General features: G+C 40.9%; 1 protein-coding gene across 1 annotated transcript in view; it reads right to left on the reverse strand.

Moving 5' to 3' along the window:
* Window positions 1-959: 959 nt before the first annotated feature.
* The window catches only part of LOC125464944 (importin subunit alpha-7), a 122,401-nt gene continuing 106,953 nt past the window's right edge, over window positions 960-16,407 (reverse strand). The window contains exons 13-14 of the mRNA XM_059654427.1: window positions 7,006-7,184; window positions 960-6,903 (exon numbers count right to left, since the gene is read on the reverse strand). Of these exons, the coding sequence (XP_059510410.1) occupies window positions 6,716-6,903; window positions 7,006-7,184 (367 nt within the window). The 3' untranslated portion in view covers window positions 960-6,715. The remainder of the gene's footprint in view (window positions 6,904-7,005; window positions 7,185-16,407) is intronic.

A 16,407-nucleotide genomic window follows, 5' to 3' on the forward strand; every position in this document is an offset into this window, starting at 1 on the left:
AAACACCTTTTCACACACTTTCCAGAGACAAAAAATAATTATAAGCCAGTTAGTTTAATGTGTTATTAGGAAAATATTAGATTACAAAAGACGTACAGCAGAGCATTTAGAAATACATGATCAAATAGAGTCAGCATAGCTTCATTAAGTGTAAATCATGCCTCAAAAATTTACTATAATTAATTGGGGGTTGCAGGCAGACTAAAGGGAAAGCATTGAATGGAATATATTTGGATTTTCAGAAAGCATTTGATAAAATATCACACATTAAAAGCCTGGTGTAGGTGGCAGTATATTAGCACGGACAGAGGATTGGCTAAATGACAGAAGACAGTCAGTTGGATAAGGGGACATTTTCAGGATGGCACCTACAACTAGTGGTATACCACACAGATCAGTGCTGGGCCCCTAATTATTAATGACTTAGATGGGGCAAGTGTATGTTCTATAGCCAGGTTTGTGGATGACAAAAATAGGTAAGAAGGTAAATGGTAAGGATGACACAAAGTCTACGTGGAATATGGACAAGCAAGTGGTCATAACAGGGAATATCTAATGACTTTGGCAGGAAGAACACAGGAGCAGAATATTATTTAAACTGAATACCTGCAGAAAGCTACAAAACAGAAATCTTTTGAAGCCCTCTCTATGAATCACAAAAAGCTAACATCCAAGTTCAGTAGGTAACATGGAAGGCAAAGGTAATGTTGGACTTTATTTCATAGGGAATGGAGTATAAAAATAGTAAGGTTTTGCTGAGTACACAAGGCACTAGTCAGATCATAGTCGAAGCACAGTTTTGAGGTCCTTATCTAAGGCAAGGTATACTGTCAGTGGAGGCAGTCCAAAGAAGGTTCAATGGGCTTTTTCAGAAAAAAAACTTGAGTAAAATTTAATATTAACATCAGTAAATAACAGACAAAATGCAGATTTGCAACAGAATTTATTTCATACTTGTACATTTACAATGTTTAAACAAAGAAACAGAATTTGTAATTGCTCTTGTTAGTTTTGTGTGTCTTGTTCTGTTTGCACGGTCTGTTTTCGTCATTTCACACATTCATCAGTTATTTGTCAACTTGGTTAGTTGTCATAAACAATTTTGGGTAGTAACATACCCGTTAAAGGTTTCAACAAGGATTTACAGCTTGGGTTGTGGTTGAGGCTGTTGACTTGTTCGCCAAGCTGGCTTGTTTTCATTCTGCTGTTTCGTCACCACGCGAGGCCTCACTGATTACATTACATAGCATGGTGACGAAACATCTGAATGAAAACAAGCCAGCTTGGTCAGCAAGTCAACTACCTCAGTAACATACCCTCCCAAAATTAAAAGGGAAAATAAATAATTTATGTATTATATTAAGGAACAACAATTGGGACAATTAAATTTGCAAAAATTGTAGAACAAGTAAAAAAATCTATCATATAACATATCACATACGAAAATAAATAGAATGCATTTTTGGTTACCTAATTGTTTTTAGCTATAAGTTCAAAAAAAATCTTGTGAAATGTTAATCCTCCTACATTTGTTTGTAAAATAACAAATGAAAAACTGGGGCCAAGGGCATCCATTGTTGGATTTTCAAGTTAGTGGTCAATTATTATCCCAATTCTGATCCCCGTTTCCCCCACTTTTTTTTTAATGGATTAGTGCATGTAATACTAATTATTGCCACTGTTAACACGACTTAAATAATGCAATTGTGGCAGATAAGAATGAAGAACAGAGCAGCATGTTTGCACAAACCGACCAAAAAAATGTGCATATTCAAGTGAAATAAAACTATTAAAGACCGGTAAGATTAACACAAATCTTCACAGACTCATGGTCAGGCTGGCACTTATGTGAATAAAGACAGGAGTGCATTGCAATTTTACTTTCTTGTTCCATAGAAAGTCTGCTGTTGAAACTTTGAAAAGGCTACAAGTGGAGTAAAGGAAGCAAAACACTTCTGTAAAACAAATGTCAAAGTTACAAGTTTAAAAATGTCAGCATCTCATTAGGTGCAGCAGCTTTATTACATTTTGCTTTAAAGTTTACCATTACTGGCATACTCTTGGCCTACAGCAGTGTTATTCCCAGCAATTTCCAGTAATAATATTTTAAATTAACAGCGCCAATTAATACAAATTCAAAACACTCTTCCCAGCCAAATCACACATCTTTTCAGTATTTGACATTAAATATCAGTAGAAAACTGTTGAAAAATTTCCTAGACAAAAAGATGCTTTACAGACATTTAGAAATATTCAAAGATGGGGGAACCTTGTTGAGAAGTCCTCCAGCAAAAAGATTTGCATAGTTGGCAAATAGAAATGCTGTACATTTTGACAGCAATAGCACAAAATTACATTAGGACCAATTTATTGGTTTGTGTGGAATTTATTTACCATGTCCTTTAGTTAAATTATTTGATATCTAAGGATTATAGGAAAATCTAAACTATCAAAGGATTTACAGCTGCCACAAACTTATAGTTAAGTCAAGAGCACAGAAGCAATCTTCCTCCAATATTTTCTCTTCACCCTGCTTGTTAGAAGCAAAAATAAAACTGTAGGATATTTCAAAATGCAAATGAAATATTCTCCAGGCCTTCTTCGATTTCACTAGTTCAAATATATTCAAGATACCAGATACATCAGTAAATAGTTTGCCAGCAAAGGTATGTTCAGCATTACAAAGTGAATTCTCTCCCAGTTCTGGTGAAATTGCTTACTGTTGAAATTGAAGACTAAAGTGCATTGCATAGTTAAAAGCCATTTATTCCATTCAATAGATTTTATTAAAGCTCAAAATATAGCTCAATGTTTTACTAGTTGGAACAGCTTCATCTACTATAATGAACCATGAGAGAAACTGTTCAGGCAAATCCTCACTGTCAGTTAGATTCTCTCTTCCTAAATAAAAATTTTAAGCAGCTACCAATAACATTCTGGGAAGAGAATTTAATACCAAATCATCAAGAAGCCAGTCTGCTTGAACTTGTATTTTAGTTTATGTTGGTTAAAGGATTAGAAGTATAAACTACTGGCCTAGCTATTCTTAAAAAAAGGCTTTCAAGATTTTGAAAAAAAACTCTCTCATTATAGCCTCCACAATGATCCAGCTGCTTAAAAAACACTCCATTAACTTCTGAAAAATTCAGTCTTGTTTCCAGCACAATGTCCTACTTCAGAGGAGGTGCTTTTTTTGAGAAAAATGTTATGCAACTGTTTTCATCTAATGAGAACCACGATCTTTTAAAATTTAACGGCAGTGAAAGATATTTCTGCTGCTAAGACCATAGCACATCACTTCACAAAACCTCAGAATTCCAGGGATGCAACAGACTAGGAAAGGTTTGTTAATTTAGGTTTTGTGGAATTAAAAAAGTTAAGTATTCATATCAACCATGACTTTCTTTCCCTTTCCCAAACATTCATTGCTCCACTACAACCTCTGTCAGCAAGAACCAGGGAGTAAAATCATTATAATGTTTCATTTTAGTTGAAGATCCAAAATGCAGGTTTTATAATTCTAGCCAGCAGGAGAGCAAAACACAAAATTTTAATCATGCCTAGATGCAAAATGAACTCCAATTTGAAGAAATATTGCAAAGCATGCAGGAACCTGATAACTAAGCAAACAACATATACCAATTTAACAAATCTGTTTTGTGATGCACAATGAGATTATTGCAAAAATACTGTTAGAAAAATACGCAAAAATTATATGTGATACTGGAAACAAAAAAAATGCTCTTTTTAATTGTATTACAAAAGTTTTAGTGTGAGAGAATATAGCTTTCGAACGGCTGGTTTGGAGGTCATTCCTACTTTTGGAATACGTACACAAAAGAAAGACAGATATTAGTCTTCTTTCAAGCAATGGCAAGTGTACAATTCAAACTCTCCAACACATCACACATCTTCAGTCAGTCAGCGTCACACTGGTCTGTTAGAGACACACAAAAGTAAAACCAAGCTGAAGCGAAGCTGGCTAGGTCGTAACTTATCTCGATAAGATTCTTTTGGGAGGTTAAGTGAATATTGCACATTCTTTTTCGCTAAAATATCCATTGCTCTTTTGAGTTACTTAACTCTCCACCATTTCCCCCAAATAAAACCATTACTATTTGCAGTTCATTTTATAAATTCCATAACCCAACCCAAATATCAGTGCCCAACCACACTCAAGATTTCATTTGTGTTTGAAACAAGGAGGTCCTTACTCTAGCTAATCCCTGTACATTAAATTATTGTAAATTATCAGCTGATTTCATTTCAATGAATCGGCAAGTATAATTCAGTGCATTCACTTTTATAACACAGATTCCAGTTGCAACAAAACTAATAGCAAAGTTAGGCTACAAAGATCCGAAGTTCAGAGTGAGGAGGATAAACATCACTGAGAATAATCTTGCTTAGTTCACAGTGGTTCTACTTCATAGATCTCAAATGTCTGTCCTATGATCTTTCTAACAACCTGAATCAAAGCTAATTGCAGTGGCAGAAGTAGTGAAAAATGGCTTCTTTTTCAATATTTAATAGGATTCAATAATTCATGTTCACAGTTTGTCTAATTAATGCAGTCTCTTTGCTCATAGAATATAATCCAACCTTTTATAAAGTTCAGTATACCAGAATTCACTATTGAAGCCATTTCCTTGAAAATTGTAAATGTAAAACAATGTAGAACAGTGTGCTGGTATGTATGTGATAATATGTGCAAGTAATGTTAGAATGTATACAAACTGATCCCTTGCCAAATTATGAGGTCATCAATAATATTTTAGAACTGCTCATAATGGAATTTGTTTCCTTTTTCTTAATAAAGTTGGCTTGGATCTGCAAACTTGCTTTGAGTTTGTTTAGTTTTCTTTACTATTTCTCTATAGCAAGCTTGTTTCCTTTATCCTCAGTGCATTTTACATCCTAAGAGGTGAAGCAACAGTAAAGTAAGATGCCATACATCTTTAGTGACAATGTAATTTGATTCTTTTCTACAAGTCATTTTGCAGCTAAATGCAGTTTCAATAAATGCCTTAATTCTCATTTTAGAGTTAGTGCTTTTATTTTATTACCAATTAAAAACTGACTAAAAAACAAATGGAAACTAAATCAAACTGGTAGAACAGTTTGGTTTCCATTGTCACCTAACTGTCTTACCAAACACTGTGTAGAGATAATTTCCTGTTGTTTCAGAAAGGCGGTAAATGTAAACATTAGAGAATTTCTGAATCAAATTTGATTTTGCAGTCAAACTATATACAAGTTGGGAGCAATTACAGCTGATTGAATTAGTTTCAGTAGCAGATTTTCTGGAAACAAACATGCAGTTTGGATGTACAAGAGGCAGCTACTGAGGAAACGTGAGCAAGTTTACGATAGAGAATCACTATCCAATTACGCTATAAAACATGGCAGGTCAGCAATGATAGTCGCAATGGTTTTACTCCAGCTGCTTGGCAAGGGACAAATACATTTTTTTATTTCGAAGTAACATTTGAAATAAGTAATGACTGACATTTACAGATTTGCATTGTACAGCTTCCAGTTTACAGATTAAATATTCTCAAATTTGTAGACAGATTAAGTCTGTTTCTTTTTATATAAATACATGATCAATAGCTGCTGTGATGCAACACCTGGAAAGGCCAGACACTTTAACTTCTATCAACAAAGCACATAGCTTATAAATTCTCCCCAAATAACGCATCAGCTCGCATCAAGCTGCCTCCTACACTTCCCAAACTATTACCAAAATTACAATCTCCCCTTTCTTTCTAGAGGAAAATATAGAAATCAAATCTGAATGTTTAAATTAAACCATAATCAAACAAACTCAACTTTTTTTAAATATTTAACAGTTCTACTAGTAGCAAATATACATTTAAGGTCTTCAAATAAGGATTGTGCCAATTCTGAATGCTTTCCTGCTTTCAAAATGCAACACTCTTAAATTCCTAATTAAAATATTGGCTCTACCCTTGACCAGCATTAATTGCAACCAAGCAACTAATCAAAGCTGCAAGTTTACTGAATTCAGAATTAGCACAAGTCTCAGCTTGCTCATTATAAGACATGCTGGAGCTTCTAGGACTAAATCTTTGAAAACTGATACATTTTTCTATATAATCACTGAAATATTTTAAGCATTCTCACTCCATCCACCCCAAAACTCAACAAATCCAGATTCAAATCCATCCAAAAGAAAACTGTTTCTTGGCCATTTAATTGTTAAAATGGCTGAACAAAATAGCAGTCATAAGTGGCGACATGCCCTGAGGGCTGTCTAAATTATCTAAACAAGCAATCATTTTATGGATTTTAGTTGCATTAATTGACTGCTAACTCAAACTTCCCAAAAATCAAACTGCCAGCATTTCATGGGTGTTTCAATCTATCAGAATTAAATTTAATATATACTGAAATTTCTTCTAGCTTTATTTCTGGGGGAACTGCCCAAGTGCACCACAGCTCACAAACTGAAAACTACTAAGTTCCAATGCAGTATCAAACAAAAAAAAAGGAAAGTGCAACAGTTAGTCCACAACTCTACCACACAAAATTAAATAGACAGCAAAACTTCTTGTACCAAATTATTTTTTTTCCTTTTTGGGGAAAATGATGTTTGAAAACAAAGTTTCCTGTCATTCTTTTCAACTAGAGGTGTGTTTGGGATAGGGGCAGTGGAGTTGGGCATGTAGTTTTTTGTTAATCTTTGAAGACTTTATAATTGGAAACCCTCCATTGGGGCTTCCTGCTGCTGAAAGAGGAATTGCTGGGCAGTTTCATCGACTTGTGGAGCAATACTACTGTCCTCCTCCTCCACCCCAAAGTAATGCTCAATGAGATCAAAGGCCTTCTGGTAGATTTCCTGATTCTCATGGCTCTGCAAAAATTCAATTTTATCGAGACCTGTGATGATGAGATTAAAAGATGGCATAAATTACTTCAAGACCTTTTATAAATATCAATAAAATTTATGAAAAAAATTAGAAATTTTATCACTTCTCCTACCATAAGCTTCTTCAATAAGACTACAATATGGATTAATTCCAGTTCCATTCTGTTTAGCCTCCTGTTCGCCAAGTCTTAAAATGTTTTCCAGCCCATTTAGGGCAACTTGAACTATTTTTGAGTCCATCACAGTCAGTAGATCACACAATGGCTTAATACAACCCAGGTTTACAAGATACCTTTGAAACAAAAAAGAAGACTATCTAAAATGTGCAAAGACTTCCCACACTATATTAACAAAATTTCTCTAGTGACGGATCATATATTGGCATCTCCAGAATTGTATTCAAATTATATAAATTATTCAAAGCGAGTCTGGTCAGATGATGTCTCATTTTGTTGATGTTCATCAAACAATTACGTTTGAAGAGTTTTGAGCACAGATTTTAAAATCCAATACTTTAACAGCAGAGAAAAATCAAAAAAATTCATGTTCAATCTTGGTATGTTTTGAGTTGCAATCCCACCGTCTCCAATTTCTAAACTTTTTAACTACAGCAGTCCCTTGCTCATCCTTTAACAGGAAATCTTACAAGTTATTCTCTCCTTCTAATGCTGAAGCATAGAAAATAGGAGCTGGAAAAGGCCATTCAGTCATCAGCCCTTCAAACCTGCTGTGACATTCATTACAACAGTGGTTGATTATCCAATTCAATACCCTGTTCCTCCACAGATAACAAAATGTGGAGCTGGATGAACACAGCAGGCCAAGCAGCATCTTAGGAGCACAAAAGCTGACGTTTCAGGCCTAGACCCTTCATCAGAAAAGGGGGAGGGGGAGAGGATTCTGAAATAAATAGGGAGCGGGGGGAGGTGGATCAAAGATGGATACAGGAGAAGATAGGTGGAGACAGACAAGTTAAAGGGGCGGTAAGGGAGCCTGTAGAGGTGAGTGTAGGTGGGGAGGTAGGGAGGGGTTAGGTCAGTCTGGGGAGGATGGACAGGTCAAGGGGGCGGGATGAGGTTAGTAGGTAGGAAATGGAGGTGCAGCTTGAAGTGCTTCAAAATCTCTCCTCCCCCCCACTGAATCCCAAAACCAGCCCAGCTCATCCCTGCCTCCCTAACCTGTTCTTCCTCTCACCTATCCCCTTCTCCCACCTCAAGCTGCTTTCTACTTCAGTGAATTCCACAGGTTAACAACTGCCTGGATGAAGACATTTCTCCTTACCTCAGTCCCAAATGGTTTACCCCATAAACCCAGATTATGGCACCTGGTTCTGGACTCACCCGCCAAGATGACCATCCTTCCTACATCTAATCTGTCGCATCCTATTAGAATTTAATAGGTTCCTATGTTACCACCTCCACAACCCATTCTTCTCAATTCCAGCAAATGTAACCCAAACCAATTCAACATTCCAGTGATAGCACTGAAAAGCTTGTGCTCGAAAACTTACTGGTCCCCTGAACAAGCTCTTCCAGTATTGTTACAACACTGGCATCTACAAAAGCAATAGAAGGCTCCAGAAACAATTATTTGGGTATCTTGTCCCAGAAGTATGTTTACTGCTATCATGCTCGAGGGTCGAGCAGTGGATGTGGTGTACATGAGGGTTGAGCAGTGGACGTGGTGTACATGAGGATCGAGCAGTGGATGTGGTGTACATGGACTTCAGCAAGGCATTTGATAAGGTTCCCCTCAGCAGGCTCATTCATAAAGTCAGGAGGTATGGGATACAGGGTGATTTGGCTGTCTGGATTCAGAATTGGTTGGCTGACAGGAGGCAGAGAGTGGTTGTAGATGGTAAGTATTCTGCCTGGAGGTCAGTGCTGAGTGGTGTCCCACAGGGCTCTGTTCTTGGGCCACTGCTCTTTGCAGTTTATATAAATGACTTGGATGAGGAGGTTGAGGGGTGGGTTAGTATGTTTGTTGATGACACAAAGGTTGGAGGTGCCGTTGATAGTATCGAGGGCTATTGCAGGCTTCAGCGAGACATTTACAGAATGCAGAGCTGGGCTGAGAAATGGCAGATGGGAGTTCAACCTGAATAAATGCGAAGTGATGCATTTTGGAAGGTCAAACTTAAATGCTGAATATCGAATTAAAGACAGGATTCTCGGCAGTGTGGAAGAACAGCGGGATCTTGGTGTTCAAGTGCATAGCTCCCTCAAAGTTCCCACCCAAGTGGATAAGGTTGTTAAGAAAGCATATGGTGTTTTGGCTTTCATTAACAGGGGGATCGAGTTTAAGAGCCGCGAGGTTACGCTGCAGCCCCACAAAACCCTGGTGAGACCACACTTGGAATATTGTGTCCAGTTCTGGTCGCCCTATTATAGAAAAGATGTGGAGGCTTTGGACAGGGTGCAAAGGAGGTTTACCAGGATGCTGCCTGGACTGGAGGGCTTGTCTTACGAGGAGTGGTTGACTGAGCTCGGACGTTTCTCTCTGGAGAGAAGGAGGAAGAGAGGTGACCTGATCGAGATGTACAAGGTAATGAGAGGCATGGATAGAGTCGATAGCCAGAGACTTTTCCCCAGGGCGGGACTGACTACCACAAAGGGTCATAGTTTTAATGAGTTAGGAGGAAGGTATAGAGGAAACGTCAGAGGGAGATTCTTCACCCAGAGAGTTGTGAACGCATGGGATACTTTGCCAGTGGAAGTCGTGGAAGCAGAGTCATTAGTGACATTTAAGCGGCTGCTGGACATGCACATGGACAGCAGTGAATTGAGGGGCGTGTAGGTTAGGTAATTTTATTTTTGGATTACGATTATTCCACAGCACAACATTGTGGGCCGAAGGGCCTGTACTGTGCTATGCTTTTCTATGTTCTATGCCCTGCTGAGCATCTGCAATACAATAATATGATCTCAATATAAATCCTGCTTTACTGTCTCTTCGAAAACATCCAATGTTTTGTTCTGAACCCTTTTTTGTGGCAGACAGTTCCACGGGGTTCACCACTCTGCGTGAAATAATTTCTCTTCATCTCAGTCTCAAATATTGACCCCATATCCTTAAACTGTGATCCCGGGTTCTCGATTCCCTGATCATCAGGAACATCCTTCCTGTGTTTATCCTGATCAGTCCTATTATAATTTTACAGGTTTTGATGAGATCCCCCGTATTGTTCTCAACTCAAGTAAGCCAGTCTTTCTCTTCATGCCTGTCCTACCATCACAGGAATCAATCTGGTAACCTTTTGTACGACCTCTTCCATGGCCAGAACATCCTTCTTCAGATAACAGCAGCACATAATACTCCAGGCATGGTCTCACCAAGGTCCTCTACAATTGGGCAAGATATCCCTGCTTCTGCCCTCAAATCTTCTTGCTTTGGAAGGCTAACATACCATTTGCCTTCTTCACTGTTTGCTGCACATACATGTTAACTTTCAGAAACTAGTATACAAGGACACCAGGCCTCCTTGCATATTCCACTTTCCCAATTTAACATCATTCAGACAGTAATTTGCCTCAGGCAAAAACCTAAATTGCTGCAAAAGTTCAGCGGGTCTGACAGCATCTACAGACAGAAATCAGAGTTAACATTTCAGGTCGAATGAACAGTTCTGAGAAAGGGTCACTCAGCCCTAACCGTCACTTGATTTCTCTCCACAAATGGTGCCAGACCTGGTGAGATATTCCAGCAATTTGGGTTTTTGTTGGTAATTTGCCTTCCTGTTTTTGTTACCAAAATGGATAATCTCACATTTACTCATATGCATTTTCCCACACACTCAACTCATTCAAATCAAACTGAAGCATCTCTGCATCCTCACAGCTCTCCCTTCTATCCGGCTTTGTGTTGTCTGCAAATCTGGAAAGATTACATTTCGTTCCCATATCTAAATCATTTATATTGTGAATAGACGAGGTCCAGGCACTGCTCCCTGTGGTACCTCACATGTTACTGGCTGTCAATCATAAAAAGACCCATTCAATCCCATTCTTTGTTTCATGTTTGCCAACCAGCTCTTAATCCATGTCAGTACACTGCCCACAATCCCAAGAGCTTTAATTTTACATTATAATCTTTGTGGGACCTTATCAAAAGCCTTCTGGAAGTCCAAGTAAACTATACGTACAGGTTTCCCTTATCAACTTTAGTAGTTACATCCTCAAAAAAAAATCCAGCACATTTGTCAAGCATGATTTCCCTTTTCTAAATTCATGCCGACTCTGTCTGATCCATTCATGGTTTTCCAAATGCTGCATTATTAATAACTGATTCTAGCATTGTCCCCAGTTCCAATATCAGGCCAGTACAGAATCTTGAAAGTTGACCTCCAATGCATCCATTACTTCTGGGGCCACTTCTTTAAGTACTCTGGAATGTATGTTATTGAACCTGAGGTTTTATAGCTTTCTTCCCCCATCACCATTTCTGTACTAATACCGATTTCTTTCGGTTTCTTCCTCTCACTGGACAACGTGTTCCCAAACATTTCTGAGAAATTAGATCTGCCTTCACAAAGGAAGGCAAAAATAATGTATTTAATTAACTTGCTATCTCTTTGTTCCCCATTATAACTTACCCTGTTTCTGATTGCAAGGGAACTAGATTTGTCTTCACAAACCTTTATCTTTTCATATACCTATTGTAGCTTTTACAATCAGTTGGTAGGTTTCCAACAAGCTTACTCACATAATCTGATGGGTCAATTTTGGTTCAAACATTTGCAGCTTTTATCTATTGGCTCCACGAGCTTTTAATTTTCTGATCAGTCTACCGCTTGACCTGTTCAAAAGCCTTCATAAATCTCATGCAGATTATAGAAAACACATTGCTAGAGGGAATGGGTACTAGTGGTAAAAGGATGTAAAGTAATTAAATCAGGTGATAGTACCAAGAAATGAAAGAAAAACACCAGAGCAGGGGAATGGGATAGGATGCATGGTTCAAATAATCATTCTTCATACTCTGCACAAGAAATTCAACTTTCCTCTGTAGTCCATTCAACGCAGAGTATGACATGGTAGCCATTTATAAAACATTGTTCCAAGATACTTAGGATTGGGAAGCTAAACAAACCATATTATAAAGGTGAGCAGGATTGATGTAACAAGGGCTAAGTAGGTTACAGAAACATTATTAGCAAAATTAATAGGAAAAGATTTAAGACCACAGCAGGATGTGTATAAAGGCCCTTTAGTAGCAGTTGAATAGTAGGTTGTTTGATTGCCTTAGCTATGGGCTTCTCTAACCTCTGCAGAGTGGCTAGAAAGTTAGATTTTAACTTTTATATAGATTGAGACATGCACATTGGCTTAACGGCTGGAGACCAAGAGTGATGAAGAAGATAATAAAATGTGAGGCTGGATGAACACAGCAGGCCAAGCAGCATCTCAGGAGCACAAAAGCTGACGTTTCGGGCCTAGACCCTTCATCAGAGAGGGGGATGGGGGGAGGGAACTGGAATAAATAGGGAGAGAGGGGGAGGCGGACCGAAGATGGAGAGTAAAGAAGATAGGTGGAGAAGGTGTGGGTGGGGAGGTAGGGAGGGGATAGGTCAGTCCAGGGAAGACGGACAGGTCAAGGAGGTGGGATGAGGTTAGTAGGTAGCTGCGGGTGCGGCTTGGGGTGGGAGGAAGGGATGGGTGAGAGGAAGAACCGGTTAGGGAGGCAGAGACAGGTTGGACTGGTTTTGGGATGCAGTGGGTGGGGGGGAAGAGCTGGGCTGGTTGTGTGGTGCAGTGGGGGGAGGGGATGAACTGGGCTGGTTTAGGGATGCAGTGGGGGAAGGGGAGATTTTGAAACTGGTGAAGTCCACATTGATACCATATGGCTGCAGGGTTCCCAGGCGGAATATGAGTTGCTGGACGTCCATGGACGTCCAGTCCCTGTACACCTGCATTCCGCATGGAGATGGCCTCAAGGCCTTCCGCTTCTTCCTGTCCCGCAGGCCCGACCAGGCCCCCTCCACCGACACTCTCATCCGCCTAGCGGAACTCGTCCTCACACTCAACAACTTCTCTTTTGACTCCTCCCACTTCCTACAGACTAAGGGGGTGGCCATGGGCACCCGCATGGGCCCCAGCTATGCCTGCCTCTTTGTAGGTTACGTGGAACAGTCCATCTTCCGCACCTACACAGGCCCCAAACCCCACCTCTTCCTCCGGTACATTGATGACTGTATCGGCGCCGCCTCTTGCTCCCCAGAGGAGCTCGAACAGTTCATCCACTTCACCAACACCTTCCACCCCAACCTTCAGTTCACCTGGGCCATCTCCAGCACATCCCTCACCTTCCTGGACCTCTCAGTCTCCATCTCAGGCAACCAGCTTGTAACTGATGTCCATTTCAAGCCCACCGACTCCCACAGCTACCTAGAATACACCTCCTCCCACCCACCCTCCTGCAAAAATTCCATCCCCTATTCCCAATTCCTCCGCCTCCGCCGCATCTGCTCCCACGATAAGACATTCCACTCCCGCACATCCCAGATGTCCAAGTTCTTTAAGGACCGCAACTTCCCCCCCACGGTGATTGAGAACGCCCTTGACCGCGTCTCCCGCATTTCCCGCGACACATCCCTCACACCCCGCCCCCGCCACAACCGCCCCAAGAGGATCCCCCTCGTTCTCACACACCACCCTACCAACCTCCGGATACAACGCATTATCCTCCGACACTTCCGCCATTTACAATCCGACCCCACCACCCAAGACATTTTTCCATCCCCACCCCTGTCTGCTTTCCGGAGAGACCACTCTCTCCGTGACTCCCTTGTTCGCTCCACACTGCCCTCCAACCCCACCACACCCGGCACCTTCCCCTGCAACTGCAGGAAATGCTACACTTGTCCCCACACCTCCTCCCTCACCCCCATCCCAGGCCCCAAGATGACATTCCACATTAAGCAGAGGTTCACCTGCACATCTGCCAATGTGGTATACTGCATCCACTGTACCCGGTGCGGCTTTCTCTACATTGGGGAAACCAAGCGGAGGCTTGGGGACCGCTTTGCAGAACACCTCCGCTCAGTTCGCAACAAACAACTGCACCTCCCAGTCACAAACCATTTCCACTCCCCCTCCCATTCTCTTGATGACATGTCCATCATGGGCCTCCTGCACTGCCACAATGATGCCACCCGAAGGTTGCAGGAACAGCAACTCATATTCCGCCTGGGAACCCTGCAGCCATATGGTATCAATGTGGACTTCACCAGTTTCAAAATCTCCCCTTCCCCCACTGCATCCCTAAACCAGCCCAGTTCATCCCCTCCCCCCACTGCACCACACAACCAGCCTAGCTCTTCCCCCCCACCCACTGCATCCCAAAACCAGTCCAACCTGTCTCTGCCTCCCTAACCGGTTCTTCCTCTCACCCATTCCTTCCTCCCACCCCAAGCCGCACCCGCAGCTACCTACTAACCTCATCCCACCTCCTTGACCTGTCCGTCTTCCCTGGACTGACCTATCCCCTCCCTACCTCCCCACCCACACCTTCTCCACCTATCTTCTTTACTCTCCATCTTCGGTCCGCCTCCCCCTCTCTCCCTATTTATTCCAGTTCCCTCCCCCCATCCCCCTCTCTGATGAAGGGTCTAGGCCCGAAACGTCAGCTTTTGTGCTCCTGAGATGCTGCTTGGCCTGCTGTGTTCATCCAGCCTCACATTTTATTATCTTGGAATCTCCAGCATCTGCAGTTCCCATTATCAGTGATGAAGAAGAACTGCTTTTTGGACTGGAGGCCTGTGACCAGCGGTGTTCAACAGGGGTTGATGCTGGATCCACTTTTGTTTGTCATTTATATAAATGATTTAGATGAGAATAAAGAAGACCTGATTAGTAACTTTACGAATGACACCAAAATTAGTGGTATAGTGGACAGTGAAAACAGTTGCCTAAGATTACAGAGAGATCTTTGAACAATTAGGTCAATTGGCTTGAAAAGTGGCAGATGGAGTTTAATTTGGATAAATGCAAGGTATTGCATTTTGGTAAATCAAGAAGGGTAAGACTTGTGCAATTAAAGTAGGCCCTTGGGTAGAGTTGTCAAACAGAAACACCTCAGGGTTCAGGTACATAATTCTTTGACGCTTGTGTCACATATAGATAGGATGGTAAAGAAGGAGGTTAGCATAATTGCCTTCATTGCTCAGACCTTCAAGTATAGGAGTCGGGATGTTATGTTGAAGTTGGTGCACGACGTTGGTGAAGCATCTTCTGAAGTACTGTTATAGTACAGTACTTCTGTACTGTTCTAGGAAGGATATTATTAAAGCTGAAAAGGGTTCACAAGGGATTTGCCAGGACGTTGCTGGGAATAGAGGATTTGAATTACAAGAGCAGGGTGGATAGCCTGGAACTTTTTTCCCTGGAGCATAGGAAGTTGAGGGGTGACCATATAGAGATTTATAAAATCACGAGGGGTATAGATAAGGTGAATGGCAGGTGTCTTTTCCTAGGGTTGGGGAATTTCAAGACTAACAGCAATATTGTTAAGGTGAGAGAAGAAAGATTAAAAAAAAGACATGAGGGACAACTTTTTTTTTAAAACACAGAATGGCTCATGCATGGAATAAACCTCCAGAGGAAGTCACAGTTGTCGGTATAGTTACAACATTTAAAAGACATTTGGATAAATACATGAATAAGAAATGTTTGGAAGGATACAGGCCAAATGCAGGCAGGTGGGACTAGTTTAGTTTGGGATTATGGTTGGTCTGGGCTGGTTGGATTGAAACGTCTTTTTCCATACTGTGTGACTCTATGACTCTAATTCTCCAAGGTTATATGAAATATATCACAGGTTGTTGAAGGGGTAAGGGAGGAAATAGCAGGGGCACTTGCATAACAGTTCAATTCCTCCATAGCCACACAAGAGCTTTAGGAGGACTGGGAGACAGCCAATATTGTACCCAAATATGAAACGCATACGTAGAATTGACGATCAGAATCATTTTCTCCCAGAGTTGCAATGTCTAAAATTGGGGAGGGGCATGCATATAAGGTGAGAAGGGGAAGCTCAAAGGAGACATGAGGGGTAAGTTTTTTTTTAAACAGGGTAGTGAGTGAGTGGACGCACTGCCAGGGGTGATGGAGGCAGATACGATTGGGGTGTTTAGAAGACTTTTAGGTTAGCACATGGATATCCAAGATTTGGAAGGATACAGACCAAGTCAAGCAGAGGTATTAGTTTAACTTGGCGTCATGTTCAGCATGCCATCTTGGTCCGAAGGACCCATTTCTGTGCTGTACAGTTTTATGTTCTAAGGGAGCAAGGGATAAACCAAGAAACTACAAGCGAGTCAGTCTAACTTTGGTGATGGGGAAACTATTGGAGGGAATTCTGTGGGACAATTAATCTGCACTTGGAGACGCAGTGATTAATCAAGGGCAGCCAGAATAATTTTGTTGGGGAGAGGTCATGTCTAACCAAATCGACTGAATTTTTTGAAGAGGTGATCAGATGTGTAGAAGACGGCAAAGACTTTGATGCAATACTTGGAC

The sequence above is a fragment of the Stegostoma tigrinum genome, chromosome 24, assembly GCF_030684315.1.
Source record: "Stegostoma tigrinum isolate sSteTig4 chromosome 24, sSteTig4.hap1, whole genome shotgun sequence".
Lineage (NCBI taxonomy): Eukaryota > Metazoa > Chordata > Chondrichthyes > Orectolobiformes > Stegostomatidae > Stegostoma > Stegostoma tigrinum.